The sequence below is a fragment of the Ceratotherium simum genome, chromosome X (genome assembly GCF_057802395.1).
Source record: "Ceratotherium simum simum isolate JZ-2026a chromosome X, ASM5780239v1, whole genome shotgun sequence".
NCBI classification, from domain to species: Eukaryota; Metazoa; Chordata; class Mammalia; order Perissodactyla; family Rhinocerotidae; genus Ceratotherium; species Ceratotherium simum.
The window spans coordinates 90,426,923-90,446,316 of NC_141940.1; the positions used below are offsets into that span (position 1 = coordinate 90,426,923).

General features: G+C 39.3%; 1 protein-coding gene across 1 annotated transcript in view; it reads left to right on the forward strand.

Annotated features, from left to right (window-relative positions):
- The window catches only part of ZNF41 (zinc finger protein 41), a 30,103-nt gene extending 11,608 nt beyond the window's left edge, over nt 1-18,495 (forward strand). The window contains exons 2-4 of the mRNA XM_014791024.2: nt 1,684-1,810; nt 2,078-2,173; nt 11,231-18,495. Coding sequence (XP_014646510.2) covers nt 1,684-1,810; nt 2,078-2,173; nt 11,231-13,290 — 2,283 coding nt within the window. The 3' untranslated portion in view covers nt 13,291-18,495. The remainder of the gene's footprint in view (nt 1-1,683; nt 1,811-2,077; nt 2,174-11,230) is intronic.
- The last annotated feature ends 899 nt before the right edge of the window (nt 18,496-19,394 follow it).

Here is a 19,394-nt window from a genome sequence, read left to right on the forward strand (position 1 = left end):
TCTTGAACATGCCTCCTGTTGCACATGTGCACATATTCCAATTGGATGTATTTCCATGAATGGAATCACTGTGTCCTAGTGCGTGCATGCTTCAACATTACCAGATAAAGCCAAAATGCTTTCCAACATGGTTGTACCAGTGTACACCGCCGTCAGCAATATGAGAGTTCTCATTGCATCGTGTTCTCTCCAACGCTTTGCATTGTCAGTCTTTTTCTTTGACGACGTTCTAGGGGCTGTATAGTGGTATCTCATTGTGGTTTGAATTTGCATGCCCTGGTTACTAAGGAGGGTAAGCCCTTATATGTTTATTGATTCCTTAGATTTCCTCCCTTTAAAACGCCTGTTCAAATTCTTTGCCCAGTTTTTTTTTTTTTTTTTTTTGTGAGGGAGATCAGCCCTGAGCTAACATCCATGCTAATCCTCCTCTTTTATTTGCTGAGGAAGACCGGCTCTGAGCTAACATCTATTGCCAATCCTCCTCCTTTTTTTACCCCAAAGCCCCAGTAGATAGTTGTATGTCATAGTTGCACATCCTTCTAGTTGCTGTATGTGGGACGCGGCCTCAGCATGGCCGGAGAAGCGGTGCGTCGGTGCGCACCCGGATCCGAACCCGGGCCACCAGTCGCAGAGCGTGCGCACTTAACCACTAAGCCACGGGGCCGGCCCTGCCCACTTTTTTTTGGCAGGGAAAGATTCGCCCTGAGCTGACATCTGTTGCCAATCATCTTCTTTTTTTTTTCTTCTCCCCTAAGCCCCAGTGCATGGTTGTATATCCTAGTTGCAAGTCCTTCTAGTTCTTCTATGTGAGCCGCCTCCACAGCATGGCTACTGAGAGACAGGTGGTGTGGTTCTGCAACCGGGAAATGAACCCGGGCTGCTGAAGTGGAGAGCGGGGAACTTTAACAACTAGGCCATCAGAGCTGGCTCCCTCTGCCCACTTTTCTACTAGGTGGTCTCTTTTCTTATTGGTTTGTAAGAGTTCTTTACATCCTCTGGATATGAGCCCTTTGTCAATAATATGTATTGCAGATATCTTCTCCTATTCTGTGGCTTTCCTTTTTTTCTCTTACAATGCTATCTTTGAAATGAATAGAAGTTTTAAACTTTATTGTAGACAGGCTGATCATCTTTTTCTTAATAGTTAATATTTTTAGCATCCCATTTGAGAATTATTTTCCTAACCCAAGATCATCAAGATATTCATCTATATTATCTTTTTTTTTATATTATCTTTTAAAAGCTTTATTGTTTTGCCTTTTGCCCCATATGTTCTTCCAAATGCCTTTTAGCCCCCTTTGTGTCTTCCTATGTTGGGAGTCCAAGTCTTTAAGTTGTTTTTTATTTTACTCAATTCTGTATTGCCATTGCCTGGCACATAATCAATCAGTAAATGTATTGTATGTAGTTCCTACATTAACTAGAGAACTTAAAGAGAGCCTATTTTAATCCCCATTTTTGAAAAAAGAATGAATGAATAAATAAATGAATGTAGTACACAATGGATGTCAAGATACTTCAATGAGTTTTTTTCTCTCACAAAATAAAATACAAAGCTAGGTACTGAGTGAAAATCCTACATGATACACTATGGTAAAAGTCATTCAAAACAACTTCCTATTTATCTTTCCTCTACCCCACAGTGCTGACCATGTCACCTTGAACAGGATTATGTTGTTACAGGTCTCAGTGTCATTTGAGGATGTGACTGTGGACTTCAGCAGAGAGGAGTGGCAGCACTTGGACTCTGCTCAGAGACGACTGTACCGGGATGTGACACTAGAAAACTACAGCCACTTGCGCTCAGTGGGTGAGCACAGCCGCCCTATGCGTCCGCCAGGGGCCTCAGTGAGGCTATTTCCATTCCCAGCTGCTGAGTGCTCTGGGACATCTTAAGTGTGTGATGGTGTCATCCTTGATTGGTCTGAGATTCTTCACTCCCTTTTCAGCACTATTATTATTACTCTATTCCCCGGTGAAATGTGATTACTTTTCTGAAGAGCAAATGGAAGTATCATTGAGAGGCCCCCGAAACCCAATTAGCTGGACCCAATCCTGTATCATGTCCTGTTAACAGGGTACCAAGTTCCCAAACCAGAGGTCATCTTCAAGTTGGAGCAAGGAGAGTGGCCATGGACGTTAGAGGGGGAAACCCCACACCAGAGCTGTTCAGGTGAGTGAGTGTGACCCGGGAAGATGGGGGACATGGAAGTAAATCTCACTTTTTCTAGGAGAGGCTGATACCTTTGAAAGGCTCTGAAGATAACCTGTCTTGAAGGTTCTAAACTTCTGGAGTTAATGGCAGAAAGTTGACAGAAGCCCCTCAGATACTAAATGCCATCTCCAAATATGACCATTGCCACATCTGTTATCTTCTTTGCTTGGCTTTTTGGCAAGACAGTTTTCTCTAATCTGTGTACACTGAATCACATACATACCACCCTGTCTTATCTAGAACCTTTTTATTCTTCCTACTCCTCTCCCACACCCCTTATCTTAGATTCCTTGTATATTCAGGTATTTAAAAATTTATTTCCTTTTATTCCATTCCCCATATCCATTCTTTATTCCATTTTTATTCATTCTCCATATCCAGTCCCATGGGCAACTGATCTAATGTGTTTGACCTTTGAATTTGTGTGGTATTCTCTTAAAGCCTGAAGTATTGGTCTATGAGTATGTAATTTTAACATATATAAATTATATTATGCTACGTGTCTTAATTCTGTTCCTTTTTTTCACACATCCCTAAAGTCTGTCCATATTGTGGTGTGTTCATCTGGCTTCATTCCTTCAAATTGCTGCACTGTATTCCACAGTGTGCCAGCACCACAACTTACTTAACCATTCACCCAGTGGTGGAACCTAGGGTTGTCGCTAACTCCCAGCTGATACAAACAACTCTATGATAAATTTCTACATAAATGTTCCCTTATGGAGTATGAGAATTTCTCAGGGATGTATGTAGAAGACAAGGTTTGCCAGATCATTGCATATTCTTATTCTGAATTTGACTGAGCGCCACCATATTATTCTCAGATTGGCTGCAGTAATCTATACTCCTAGCAATAGTGCACAAGGGTTCTAGTTTTCCTAGAGTTTCTGCCAACAATTAGTAGTACCAAAGTTTCTCATTTTTTGGCCAACAATGAGTTTAAAGTGGGATCTCATTTTTATTTTGCATTTCTCCAATACCTAGTTTGAGCATTTCATTACTGACCTGTTGTGGTCTCTTTAAGTGTCCCTCCTATGAGTGACCTTGTTCATGTTCCCATTGTTTCATTGAGTTTCCTGTCTGTTTCTTACAGATTTGCATTCAGTTTATTCTTTGCCCTTTTTTCAGCCTTTTCCTCCTCATTATCCCTATAAATTAGGTTGCCCTAGGGACCCTGTCTACTGTTCACCAGTCTTGTCTTCATACACATGCAAGGATTCATCCATACTGAAATTCTGATGGCTCTGCTTTTGACATCTCCATTGTCTGTTTTTCACTGGCACTTTAGTACTAAATTTAGCTACCCAAAAAGTTCCCGTGAGATGTTTCTCTTGATCCTCAATACAGTCATGCGTCGCTTAACAATGAGGATATATTCTTGGAAATGTGTTGTTAGACAATTTCCTCGTTGTGGAAACATCATAAAGTATACTAAAGGGGAACAAAATTTGCCACCTCAAAATGTGTCTCTTTAACAGATGATTATTTTAGGCTGATTATTTTTAAGAAACAAAAGACTCAGAAAGTTTTTGTTGTTACCTCTCCCTTAACTGCATAAAGAATTCAGATTAAAAACACCTCTCTTAGGAAGTGAGCTATCACCTTAGCTTAACATGAAGTAGGTGGTAGATAGGGAGGAACCTAGAAAAGCCTGCTTGTTGGGTTCCCCTCTGTGTTCTTCTGTTTCTGTGTAGCCAAACACTTGTTTTCCAAATGTTTGCTCCTTTTCATCTACCTGTGAATTGCCTTCCTTCTATTTGAAGTCTCTGACTCTCCCCACCCCCAACATCTTCTTTTTGTCTTTAGCTGAGGATGGTATTTAAAGTGAGAGCCTCAGCCACTTTAGCAAGTTACTCAGTTTTCCTGGGTTTCTCCATGTGAGAAACTTTTGTTTCTTTTTCTCCTATTAATCTGTCTCCTGTCAGTTTAACTCTTAGACCAGCCAGAAGAATCTAGAAGGGTAGAGAAAAATTTCTTCCTCCTCTACAGTACTTACACAAACCTAGATGGTATAGCTTACTGCACACCTAGGCGATATGGTACTAGTTTTATGGGACCACTGTCGTATATGCAGCCCGTCATCGACCATAACGTTGTTTTATGGTGCATGACTATACATCCGAAATTGGAATCATCACCTCACATATCAGAAACCCTTCTCACCTTCCAAATTTTGTCACGTTCTGTCAGTGTTTCTTAAATCTTTTAGTCATTTTTTATTAATCACTCTACAGTTCCTACTGCTTTTCCATTTTTGCAAATAAAATTTTCAGTTCTGAGTTCATCTTCTCAGTTCCTAGTAATATCACCCAAAACCAGCTCCATATTGTTTTATGCCTGGATTGTTATTATTCTATTCCTGATTAGATTTGCTGATTCCATTCTTTTTATTATTTCACTTTAAATGCTAATGACAGATTTCATTACCTAAAACATTCCATTTATCTTGCCATGAGCTTTATGAAATAAACCTACAATTACTCCCCACTACCTAGTATGTGGCAATTAAACTCTTCTTTCAAGGAGATAAACAACATGGCCACATATTTCCAACTCAAACTTGTATCTATATTTTTTCTATAACCTCTGCTAACTCCATTTTTAACATTTTTATGATTCCATGAGGTTTATTTATGTTAATAATCTATGAGTTTTGACAAATGCATGTAGTCATGTAACTGTCACCACAATCAAGATATAGAACAGGGCCGGCCCCGTGGCTTGGTGGTTAAGTGAGCGCGCTCCACTGTTGGCGACCCGGGTTCGGATCCCCGGCTCGCACCGACGCGCTGCTTCTCCGGCCATGCTGAGGCCGCGTCCCACATACAGCAACTAGAAGGATGTGCAGCTATGACACACAACTATCTACTGGGGCTTTGGGGGGAAAAAATAAATAAATAAAATGTTTAAAAAAAAAAAAAAGATATAGAACAAAAAATTACCTCAAGCCCCTTGCTTGTCTCTCCTTCCAACTTCCAGCTGTGGAAACTACTGATCTCTCTTCTGTCTCTATAGTTTTGCCTTTTCCAGAATGTCATATAAATGGAATCATACAGTACAAAGCTTTTTGAGCCTGGCTTCTTTTACATAATGCATTTGAAACTCATTCATACTATTGTGTGTTTCCATAGTTTGTTCTTTTTTATTGCTGAGTAGTAGTCCATAGTATGGATTTACCACAGTTTGTTTATCCATTCACTAGTTGGGTGGTTTCCAGTTTGGTGATTATGAATAAAGGCACTATAAACATCTATTTACAGATTTAGTGTGATGATAAGATTTCACTTCTCTAAGGTAATTATCTAGGAATGAGATTGCTGGGTTATATGTTAAGTATATCTTTACCTTTGTCAGAAACTGCCAAACTGTTTTCCAAGGTGGCTGTACCATTTTATATTCTAACCATCTATGAATGAGAGTTCTAATTGATCTACATCCTCACCAACACTTGGAATTGTCCATTTAAAAAATTTTTAGCCATTCTAATAGTTGGGTAGTGGTATCTTACTGTTGTTTTAATTAGCATTTAAATAATGTTTAATATTTGACATCTGTATATCTTCTTTGGTGGAGTATTTGTACAAATCTTTTGCCCAGCTTTCTACAGAGAACTTTGTTTTCTTATTGTTGAGTTTTGAAAGTTCTTTATGTATTCTAGGCACAAATTATTTATCAGATAAGTGTTTTGCAAGTTTTTTCTTTTTATTTTGTTTATCGGTGTCTTTCATGAGAAGTTTTAAATTTTGGCAAAGTCTAATTTATCTTTTTTCTTCTTTTATGGAGTGTGCTTTTGGTGTTGCATCTAAGAAATCTTTACCTAATCCAAGGTCACAAAATATTTAGGTTTTACATTTAGTTCTGTGATACCTTTTGCATTAATTTTTGTATGTGATTTAAGGTATGGATCAAAGTTCATCTTTTTTGCACATGACTCTCCAATCATTCCAGCATCATTTATTTTTAAAAACTATCCTTCCCGGTGGCGCAAGTGGTTGGGTGCGCGCGCTCCACTGTGGTGGCCCAGGGTTCGCCAGTTCAGATCCCAGGCGCACACCAACGCACTGCTTGGGAAGCCATGCTGTGGCAGTGTCCCATATAAAGTGGAGGAAGATGGGCACGGATGTTAGCCCAGGGCCAGTCTTCCTAAGCAGAAAAAAAAAAAAGAAGAGGATTGGCAGATGTTAGCACAGAGCTGATCTCCTCACACACACACACACACATGTGCGCACACACACACAAACTATCCTTTCTCAACTGAATTGCTTTTGAACCTTTATTGAGAATCAGTTGTCACATGTGTGAGTCTCTTTCTGGACTCTTCATTCTGTTCCATTGATCTATTCATCCATCTTTACACCATTCTCACACTGTCTTTTTTTTTTTTTTAATAATTTTATTTATTTATTTATTTTTTCCCCCAAAGCCCCAGTAGATAGTTGCATGTCATAGCTGCACATCCTTCTAGTTGCTGTATGTGGGATGCGGCCTCAGTATGGCCGGAGAAGCGGTGCGTTGGTGTGCACCCGGGATCCTGGCCTGGGCCACCAGCAGCGGAGCACACGCACTTAACCGCTAAGCCATGGGGCCGGCCCTTACACTGTCTTAATTAGTGTATCTATGTAGTAAATTTGAAATCATGTAGTGTTAGTCCTCCAACTTTATTTTTCTCTTTCAAATTATTTTGGCTATTCTAAGTCCTTTGTGTATCCATAAGAATTTTAGAATCAGTTTTTCAGTTTCTACAGAAGTGAATTTTGGTTGGGATTACACTGAATCTATAGATCAGTTTGGAGAGAATTGACATCTTAACATTTTTGAGTCGTCCAATTCATGAATAAGTTATTTACCTCCATTCATTTAGGTCTTCTTTAATTTCTCTCAACACTGCTTTCTACCTTTCAGTATACAGGTCTTGTGCATCTTTTGTCAGATTTATCCCTAAGTATACCATATTTTATGCTATTTTTCCCAGCTGTATTGAGATATAATTGACATACAACATTGTGTAATTTTAAGGTGTACCACCTGTTGATTTGATACATTTATATATTGCAAAATGACTACCACCATAGCATTAGCTACCACCTCCATCCCATCACATAGTCACCATTTCTTTTTTGTGGTGAAAACATTTAAGATCTACACTTTTAGTGGTATACGGTATCATTAACTAGAATCACCATGCTGTACCTTAGATCCCCAGAACTTGTTCATCTTATAACTGAAAGTTTGTACCCTCCTTTGACCAATATCTTCCCATTTCCTCCACTTCCAACCCTGGTAACCACCACTCTACTCTCTGTTTCTCCAAGTTTGACTTTTTTAGATTCCACATACAAGTGATAATACCATACAGTATCTTTCTCTGACTTATTTCACTTAGCATAATGCCCTCAAAGATCAGCCAAGTTGTGACATGATGTCCTTCTTTCTAATGGCTGAATAATATTCCATTGTGTGTGTATATATATATATATATATATATATACACACACACACACCACATCTTCTTTATCTATTTAACGTTAACAGACACTTAGGTTGTTTCCATGTCTTGGCTATTGTGAGTAATGCTGCAATGAACATATGAGTGCAGATATCTCTACAAGATCCTGTTTTCCATTCCTTTGGATAAATACCCAGAAGTGGGATAGCTGGATCATATGGTAGTTCTAGTTTTAATTTTTTGAGGAATCTCCATACTGTTTTCCATAGCGGCTGCACCAATTTGCATTCCCACCAACAGTGCACAAGGGTTCCCTTTTCTCCACATCCTCACCAACGCTTTCTATCTCTTGTCTTTTGGATGATGGCCATTCTAACAGAGGTAAGGTAATGTCTCATTGTGGTTTTGGTTTGCATTTCCCTGATGATTCGTGATGTCCAGAACCTTTTCATGTACCTGTTGACCATCTATATGTCTTCTTTGGAAAACTGTTCAAGTCCTCTGTCCGTTTTTCATTTGGTTTGGTTTTTTTACTACTGAGTTGTATAATTTATTTATATATTTTGGATATTAACTCCTTATCAGATATATGATTTGCAAATATCTTCTCTCATTCAGTAGGTTGCTTTTTCATTTTGTCGATTGTTTCTTTTGCTATGCATTTTTAACATTTTCTTGATGTCTACCATATTTGATAGTGTTCCCTGAATCTGACTCTTTATTCTGTGCTCTGTCTATTCAGATGATACATTTTCACTTTGTGATCAGATTTCACTGTTCCATGAAATGGCTCTTAATTACTCCAGCATATAGGACTCTTTTCCTTTTTCTCATCCTCTATCCCACGGGAACTCAGAGAAAAGCACAGGATTTTAGACTGTGTGGTACCTGAGGCATTTACCTCTATGATTTTAGAAAGTTCCCAGAATTAAGAGCCTGTTTCTTATTATATAACTTGGGATCTGATCAGGAGAAAGAAACCACATACTAATTTGAACAGGGAAAGTTTAACATAAAGAATTATTATCTATAGTGAGATTGAAGTGATAAGAGATTAGCTAGTAATAGCAAAGAGGACTCTAAAGAATAAAGGAATAGCAGATTAAAGGAACAGCCAGTACCTCTAGGGCTGTGATGGAGCATGCAAGGAAGAACCTCTCCTGCTTCCCAGGGATGAATCAAGACCTTGTTGGGAGGGCACAGCCATGGCTCACAGCATTGCAGAAGAGTTGCTGTGGTGCCACTTTGGTAGAACTTGCTGGAACTCTACACTCTGGGGTTCCAGAGAAAGCTGATCATAGGGAAGTGTCTCACTGGAGGTATTCCACTACAAATCACCTGAGAGGGGTGCCAAGGGAAACTTCTGGGTACTAGGTACTGCTGGCTGTAATGCACTGCAGGAGCCTGGAGCTGGAGAAGCTACTAGTGCTGCAGAAGCTGGGTGCCTGGGAAGCCACCCGCACTGCAGGAGCTGAGGTCTAGAGAAGTCATCCACACTGCAAGACCTGGGTGCCTGGGAAGCTGCATGTGGAGCTTCAGGAGGTGCATCAGGAGCCAGATGTTTGTGAAGCCACCTGCACTGCAGGATCCTGGTGCTAGACAAGCTGTCCTTGCTGGAGGAGCCTGCTGAGTGAGCCCACTACAGCTAGGAAGCAAAACCCCTTCCTTCTGCAGTGTTTCTCCATTGCCCTAGACCGACAAGGCTTAACATCACCAGATGGCAAAGGAAAAAAACATATGTAAAGAAACTCGGGGGGCCGGCCCAGTGGTGCAAGCAGTTAAGTGCGGAGCCGCGGTGGCCCGGGGTTCACTGGTTCGGATCCCGGGCGCGCACTGACTCACCGCTTGTTAAGCCATGCTGTGGCGGCGTCCCATATAAAGTGGAGGAAGATGGGCACGGATGTTAGCCCAGGGCCAGTCTTCCTCAGCAAAAAAGAGGACGATTGGCGTTGGATGTTAGCTCAGGGCTGGTCCTTCTCACAAAAAAAAAAAAGAGAGACTCGGATCCATTTTTGAAGAGTAGGCAAGGAAGAGTGAATTTGCAGCTGAGAAGCAAGAAATTAATAACTCAGACATTTATTTTTCAGTTTTCTGAAGCAAAGCATGGAAAATATTTAGTAAACTTAAATTTATTGAATTTGGAGAGATAGGCAGAGGAGGGGATTTTGCTGTCTTTCACAAGGAGTTTGCAAGTGTTTGCTCAGCAGAATTCAAAGGACCATAGATTATATTTGGAAGACGAAGACAACTGCATGAAATGTTAACAATTTCAGCCTTTGTGTATTAATTCTTTCTAATGCAAAACTGTGCCAAATTGAATATTAATATGAGTGGTACCATGCCAGCTTTATAAATTCATAGCAGAACTAATCTCCCTAGAGGTACACTGAAATTGGAGCTGTTCTCAAGGACAATACATTTTGAATATGCACAGAGGAGCAAAACAACAAGTTTAGTATACGTGTATATCCTCTCTTACATAAGATTCTGAGGTGAATGGGGCCATTCAACAAGTCACCTCTGATCCTGACGGGTCATTCAAGGACTTTGTTCCAAGTCATTGCTCTGCCACCTCCTAGGGTACTGTTGTCAGCTGTGTGGTTGACATTGGGACATTGTTCAGTCCACTGGATAGGGGGAAGGGGGAATAGAGGAGATTCGCCCACTGTCTTAAGGCCTGGCCTGGAAGTGGCACATATCACTTGTGCTCATACTCCACTGGTGGGAACAAAGTGAGGCTGGTAAATGTAATGCCCAGCTACATTCTATTACTATAAAAGAAGAGGTGAGTAGATTTTGGTGGATGGCTTGCAGTTTCTGCAATAGATGGCCTTTCCTTTCCTATTTGACACTGTTGAAAGCATATATTCCTGGGACCAAGGAAAACTTGCTATAGAGATGGAGCACAGATAGCTATTTACTGTTTGTCTGTGTCAGGATGGCTGGTGTTGCAACAGTTTTTCCTATAGATATAGAGGAATTGGAGTTTGAGGCACATAAATTTAATATTGATTCTCATAATGGTTCAGGGGGAAAAGCAAGAGGAAGCAGAGAGATTAGTAAGGTTTTAGAGTTGATGTGTAATAAGGACATACAATCTGAAATATTTCTTCATGCCAGGCTTCCCCTTAACAGACTTCGGTTTCTTCTTGTGGTTACTCTACTCACTATCCAGACCTCCTACATAGTGGATATGGATTCCCAGGGTTCAAATCCCATCTCTCTCACTTTTTTAACTATTTGATCTTCAATAAGTTACATAACTTCTCTATGCTTCTGTTTTCTCATCCATAAAACACAATTGATAATGATAGCTACCTCTTAGGGTTTTGTGAGGATTAAATGATCTATTTTGTGTAAAGCACTTGGAACAGTACCTGGTGCCTCATAAATGGTATATAATTGTTTTGCATGTAGTAAGTGTTCTAGAAGAATTTTGTGTTACTATTTTCATTATTGTCATATGGCTTGTCCATTTCTCAGTGTTCATCCTGTCTGAACTACACGTACCCTCTATCCTCTGATACTTGTTCTTTCAGTCATTTTTCTTTTTTTCATTTTCTTTTTAGATGAAGATATGGGGCAAACCCAACAACAGAGAATTTCTGGAGAAGTTTCATTCCACTGTGAGAAATTTGAACAATCCACAGGAGAAGATTCATTGTGTTCTATTTTAGAAGAATTTTGGCAAGATAATGACCAGCTAGAGAGATATAAAGAAAACCAAAATAACCCTTTAAGTGATATGAAAGTATTGATTAAGAAGAGGGGCTTTGAATGTAAAAACATTGAAAAAATAATTCATGTCAGTACCAAGCTTGTTCCTTCAATTAAAAGACTCCATAACTATGACACATTTGGAAAGAGCTTGAAGCATACTTTAAACTTACATAATTATAATAAAAGTAGTGCAACAAAGAACCTTGGTAAGATTTTTGGAAATGGTAACAATTTTGCCTGTAGCTCTTCCTCTACTAAGAATGAGAATGCTAATACAGAAGCAAATTCCTGTGAACATAATCAATGTGAGAAACACCTTGGCCACAAACAAGTTCTCATCCACCATCAGAAAATTCATACTGGGGAGAAACTTTATGTATGTACAGAATGTGTGAAGAGCTTCACCCAGAAGTCACATCTCTTTGAGCACCAGAGACTTCATGCTAGAAAAAAATCCCATGAATGCATTGAAAGTGAGAAAGTCTTCACTCAGAAGCCACCAACTGATGTAGCTCAGAGTGTTTATACAGGAGAGAAAGAGAAACCCTATATATGTACTCAATGTGGGAAGACCTTTACTCTCAAGTCAAACCTCATTACACATCAGAAAATTCATACTGGGCAGAAACCCTATAAATGCAGTGAATGTGGAAAAGCTTTTTTCCACAGATCATATCTCTTTAGACATATGAGAATTCATACAGGAGAAAAACCTTATGAATGTAGTGAATGTGGAAGAGGCTTCTCCCAGAATTCAGACCTCAATATACATCAGAAAACTCATACTGGAGAGAAACACTATGCATGCAGTGAATGTGGGAAAGCCTTCACAAGAAAATCAGCACTCAGGATGCATCAGAGAATTCACACAGGAGAGAAACCCTATGTATGCACTGAATGTGGGAAGGCCTTCATCCAGAAATCACATTTCAATACACATCAGAGAATTCATACTGGAGAAAAACCTTATGACTGCAGTGACTGTGGGAAATCATTCACTAAGAAGTCACAACTCCATGTGCATCAAAGAATTCACACAGGAGAAAAACCCTATATATGTACAGAATGTGGAAAGGTCTTCACTCATAGGACAAATCTCACTACACATCAGAAAACTCATACTGGAGAAAAACCCTATATGTGTGCTGAATGTGGGAAGGCTTTCAGTGATCAGTCAAATCTCATTAAACACCAGAAAACTCATTCTGGAGAGAAACCCTATAAATGCAATGGCTGTGGAAAAGCCTTCATATGGAAGTCACGCCTCAAAATACATCAGAAATCTCATATTGGAGAGAGACACTATGAATGCAATGAATGTGGGAAAGCCTTTATCCAGAAATCAACACTAAGTGTACATCAGAGAATCCATACAGGAGAGAAACCCTATGTTTGTCCTGAATGTGGAAAGGCCTTCATCCAGAAATCACACTTCATTGCGCATCATAGAATCCATACTGGAGAGAAGCCTTATGAATGCAGTGATTGTGGGAAATGTTTCACTAAGAAGTCACAACTCCGTGTGCATCAGAAAATTCACACAGGAGAGAAACCCAATATATGTGCTGAATGTGGAAAGGCATTCACTGACAGGTCAAATCTCATAACACATCAGAAAATCCATACTAGAGAGAAACCCTATAAATGCAGTGACTGTGGAAAAACCTTTACTTGGAAGTCACGCCTCACTATCCATCAAAAATCTCATACTGGAGAGAGACACTATGAATGCGGTAAATGTGGGAAAGCTTTCATCCAGAAAGCAACACTAAGTATGCATCAAATAATTCACACAGGAAGGAAACCCTATGCTTGTACAGAATGTCAGAAGGCCTTCAATGACAGGTCAAATCTCATTAAACATCAGAAAACTCATAGTGGAGAAAAACTCTATAAAGCCAGTGACTAAAAAAGCCTTTGGCTGGAAATCACAACCAGGTCTGCATCAGATGTCTCATAGTGGGGAAGAGGAGTGCCTGATGCTGCAATCATTGCGCAGGGGGAAGTAGATATGACAGACTACAGCTTAAGTGAACAGAAGGCAAACAGTGCCAAGTACCCTCAATCAATTGGAAATACAAGTACCCGCATCACCACAGTTGATTTGCAAGTGTATGTGTAGGAAGATGCTTCGATAAAGCATTTGAGCAATAGTCCTCTTTGGTTTCATGATTCATACAGGGACTCTCAAGCTCCTACGAATGGCAGAAATAGAGACCCCAGGAGAAGACTTGTAATCTCCTATGTTTTACTTTTTGGATAAAGGACTTTATAAATTCAGCACTGATTAGTTCTTCATACCCTGGGATGTAAAAGTACTCAATATTGGCAAAAGTTTTTCAAATTTCTAGGGTGGGGAGAAGAGTTCTCATTATCCAAATACCTGTAGGGCACTGAAGTCAAGGCAAAAACCTATTTGGGAATTCAGATCTGTGAGTAGAAGCCAGAAGTTTGTGTGACCATTGACGTTTAAGACACAGAAAAGATTGCCATAAGAAACTGTTCTTTCTCTTCCCTCTGAGAAGTCGCCATGGTATATTTTTTTAAATGAAATATAATTTTTAAACTTAAAGTCTGAGTTTATGCATTGGCCAATTAGGCATAACTCTAGCCTATGTTACAGGAATACAGTTATTAAATGTTACAGACATCTAAAGGTGGCAGTTGTTCCCTCATTAAGTCCATGCTGTGGCAGCAGGTGATACACGCCTGAAAAAAGGTATGCATGCCTTCTAACCTGTACCCGAAAAGCTATCATTTATTTATGTAAGCTGCAGACCATAGACTTCTTATCCCCTTAGTAACTGACTCTAGGTCAAGGGAACTGAGCCACAGCACTCTGGACTTTCATTCTCGTCCACCGAAGCCTCTGCTTTCTTTGGGATTCCTGTTTGAAAAAGAATGGTTGAGAAATTGGGTTTCAATACATAAAATTTTGATTTTGTTTTTCTTCCCATTTGGTTAAGATATATTCATTTTCTGCATGCACATGTTTTGTGTAGAATTCTATGAGATAAAATCATGTTGTATTGTAGTTGGTTAGTCTAAGATATGGTTATAGTTTATTATAGGTGAATAACTGAAAGACTTCTCTAGAAAGAGCACTTCTTTTTTTTAAACACTGATATATAGAAACTTTCTCATTTTCCCTTAAGTGTTTTTTACAATAGTCATAAGAAAAGGGGCTTTCTTTGTAGCATGCAAATTTATTTTATTTTTAAACCTTTTTATTAAAGTATAATGCATACAGAAAATGCATATATCATAAGCATAGAGTTCAATGGATTCTCATAAACTGAACATACTCAGATCAAGAAACAGAACATGACCAGCCCCCCAGAAGCACTCCCTGTGTTCCTTTCCAGGCCTTACCATCCTCCCACCCCACAAGGGTAAACACTATCCTGACTTCTAACAGCATAGGTTAGTGTTATCCGTTTGGTATTTTATATAAATTGAGTCAAACAATTGTATTTCATATTTTAGTAATATACTCTTTAGCGTCTATCTTCTTTCATTCACATTATGAATGTGCAGTTCATCCATATTGTTGAATGTAGTTGTACATAGTTCATTCTCATTGTCATGTTATATTCCATTGTGTAAATATGCTACAATATATTTATCCATTCTACTGTTGATGGACATGTAGGTTGTTTGTAGCTTGGAGCTATTACGAATAGTGCTGCTATAAATATTTTTGTACCTATGTATTGGTGAACATATTTATGAATTTCTGTTAGGTATATATGTAGGAGTTGAACTGCCAGGTCATAGGGTAACCATATGCTCAGCTTTAGTTTATAATACTAGTTTTCCAAAGTGGCTGTACCAATATATACTCCCACCAGCACAGTATATGAGTTCTAGTTGCTCCACATCCTCGTCAATACTTGGTATTTTCCATCTTTTTTGTGTGTGTGAAGAAGATCAGCCCTGAGCTAACATCCATGCTAATCCTCCTCCTTTTGCTGAGGAAGACCGGCCCTGAGCTAACATCTATTGCCAATCCTCCTCCTTTCTTTTTCCCCAAAGCCCCAGTAGGTAGTTGTATGTCATAGTTGCACATCCTTCTAGTTGCTGTATGTGGGACGTGGCCTCAGCATGGCTGGAGAAGCGGTGCGTTGGTGCGCGCCCGGGATCCGAACCTGGGCTGCCAGTAGTGGAGCGTGCGCACTTAACCACTTAAGCCATGGGGCTGGCCCTCCATCTTTTTTATTTTAGCCATTATGGTTGGTGTATAGTGATATCTCAGTGTGGTTTTAATTTTTATTTCCTTGCCCTCCAATCCCACTGTAGTATCTCCCCGAGACAGTTGACTGATATCTGAAATCTGAGACCCAGGCGTGGTCCTCACATGGCTACACCATTTTACATCCTACCAGCAATAGTAAGCAATTAGTAAGTTTAAATCTTCCCACACAAAAAAAGCCCAAAGCCAGATAGTTTAACTGGTTAATTGCATTAAACAGTTACAGGCAAAATAATATCAATACTCCACAAAATCTTTCATAAAATAGAGGAGGAAGGAACATTCCTCAACTCTATAAGGCCAGTCTGACTCTGATATTTAAGGCATACAAACACATCACAAGAAAAGAAAACTACAGGCCCAATATTCCTCATGAATATAGATATATAAATCTTCAACAAAATATTAGCAAATTCAATCAAGCAACATATAAAAAGATTATACATTATGACTAAGTGGGGTTTATTCCAGTCATGCAAGGCTGCTTCAACATTCAAAACTCCATCAATGTAGGGCCGGCCCCGTGGCTTAGCGGTCAAGTGCACGCGCTCCACTGCTGGCGGCCCGGGTTCGGATCCCGGGCGTGCACCGACGCACTGCTTCTCCAGCCTCAGCCGCGTCCCACATACAGCAACTAGAAGGATGTGCAGTTATGACATACAACTATCTACTGGGGCTTTGGGGGGAAAAAAAATCAGTCAATGTAATCTACCATATTAACAGGCTAAAGAAGAAAAATCACATGATCTACAAATTCAATACAACTTTCCGGCAGGCTTTTTTCTCCAGAAATCGATAGGCTAATCTTAAAATTTATATAGAAATAGAAAAGACCAAGAATAGCAAGAAGGGGGCCGGCCCCGTGGCTTAGTGGTTAAGTGCATGTGCTCTGCTGCTGGCGGCCTGGGTTCAGATCCCGGGTGCGCAGCGACGCACTGCTTCTCCGGCCATGCTGAGGCCACGTCCCACATACAGCAACTAGAAGGATGTGCAGCTATGACATACAACTATCTACTGGGGCTTTGGGGGGAAAAATAAATAAATAAATAAAATTATAAAAAAAAAAAGAAGAGCAAGAAGGAATTTGCCAAAGAAGAATAAAGTGGGAGGACATTCACCTCCCAATTTCAAAATTATTATAAAACTACAATAATCAAGACATATGGTACTGGCATGGGAATAGAGACGTAGATCAATGGAACAGAATAGACAGTCCAAGAATAAGCCCCCTTTGGGCTGGCCCGGCGGCATAGTGGTTGGGTTAGGTGTGCTCCGCTTTGGCAGCCCGGGTTTGCAGATTCAGATCCTGGGCACAGACCTACACCACTCATCAAGCCATGCTGTGGCAGTGACCCACAGAAAATAGGGGAAGATTGGCAAAGATATTAGCTCAGGGCCAATCTTCCTCAAGCAAAAAGAGGAAGATTGGCAACAGATGTTAGCTCAGGGCCGATCTTCCTCACCAAAAAAAATAAATAATAAATAAACCTTCATACTCATGGTAAATGTATTTTTTTTACAAAAGTGTGAATGCAATTCAATGGGGAAAGAAGTCTTTTCAACATTTGGTGCAGGGATAATTGGATATCCACATGCAAAAAGATGAATTTAAGTCTTCACACCATAATAAAAATTAACTCAAAATGGATCAGAGACATAAATATAAAAGCTGAAATCATAAAAGTTATAGCATAAAACATAGGAGAAAATCTCTGTGCCTTTGTATGAGGCAAGGAACTCTTAGGACACTAAGAGCATGATCCATAAAGAAAAACACGATAAATTGGACTTAATCAAAACCAAAAAGTTTGTGCTTCAAAAGACACCATTAAGAGCAAAAAAAAACAAAACACAGACTGGGAGAAAACATTTGCAAATCATGTATCTGATAAAGGACTTGTATCCAGAATGTATAAAGAACTCTTACAACTCAATGAAAACAAGACGCACAACCCAGTATAAAAATGGGCAGAAGATCTGAAGAGACATTTCACCAAAGAAGGTATACAAATAAGCACGTGAAGACATGCCCAACATCATTAGTCCTTAGAGAAATTCTAATTAAAACCACAGTGAAGTACCACTTTACATGCACTAAAATGGCTATAATAAAAAAGACAATTATAACAAATGTTGGCAAGGATGTGGAGAATCAGGAACTTTCATACATGTCTGGTGTGAATGCATTAAAATGGTATAGCCAATTTGGAAAAGCTTGGCAGTTTCTTAAAAGGTAATTAATCAATTTACCATAGGACCCAGCAATGCCACTCCTATTATCTACCCAAAAGATATGTAACATGTTCATACAAACACTTGCACTTGAATATTCATAACAGCATGATTCATATGAAGCAAAAAGTAAAGACAATCGAAATGTCCATCAACTGGTAAATAGATAAACAAAATGTGGTATATTGCTAAATGAAAGAAGTGAGACACAAAAAATCTAATATTGTATTTGTATACTGTATTTATATGAAATGTCCAGAAAAGTCAAATCTATAGAGATCCATAGATTAGTGTTGTCTGGGGGTGAGAATGGGAACAATCATTAACTGTAGATTAGTACAAGGGATCTTACTGGGGTGATATAAATGTTCTAGAACTTAATTGTGGTGATCGTTGCACAATTAGGTAAATTTAATAAAGGTCGTTGAGGTGATCCTTAACTCCATTCCTGTTTAAACATCTGGATTCCCTGCCCTAACATCTGTTGCCACCTATAGCTATAATGAAGTGTTGTCTTGGAGCCTGTTGTACATTTAAGAATAAACTTCTGTTTTAAAAAAAGGTCATTGAACTATAAAATTTAAATAAGGAATGTAAATTATACCTCAATAAAGTTTCTTTTTCAGAGTTGTTTTGGCTATTCTAGGTCCTTTACATTTCCATATGAATTGTGGAATAAGTTTGTTCATTTCAATAAAAAAAAACTGCTAGGATTTTTATTGGGATTAGTTTGAATCTATAGATCAATTTGGGGAGAATTGAAATATTAATTATATTGAGTTTTCTGACCCATTGATAAGGTGTATCTCTCCATTTCTTTAAGTATTCTTTCATTTCTCTCAGCAATATTCTGTAGCTTTCAGTGTACAGGTCTTTCACATCTTCTGACAAATTATTCCCTAAGTATTTCATATTTTTTATGCTATTTTACTTGGTGTTATTATTATAAGTTATAAGACTTGGTGTCTTATTTCCACTTTATTGGGTTGTATTGGTTTTTATTTTCAATTTCTTATTGTTAATTATTAGTATATAGAAAATCAATTGATATTTGTATATCTTGTGCAGAAGTTAGAGGGAACAGTCCCCACACAAGACTGCCCTCACTTCTGACACCTATTGCAAGTTGAAGGGTCTCCAAGACCACCCTCAGTTTTTTTGTTTTGTTCTGTTTTGTTTTTTGTTTTTTTTCTGTGTGTGTTTGAGGAAGATCAGCCGTGAGCTAACATCTGACGCCAATCCTCCTCTATTTGCTGAGGAAGATTGGCCCTGGGCTAACATCCATGCCCATCGTCCTCTACTTTATATGGGACACCGCCACAGCATGGCCCGACAAGTGGTGCATCGGTGCGTGCCCGGGATCCAAACCCGCGAACCCCAGGCCTCCGAAGCGGAGCGCCTGCACTTAACCGCTGCGCCACTGGGCCGGCCCCCGACCACCCTCAGTTTTAATAAATCACTAGATGGACTCACAGAACTCACTGAAAGCTATTATACTCACAGTTATATTTTATTACAGCTAAAGGATA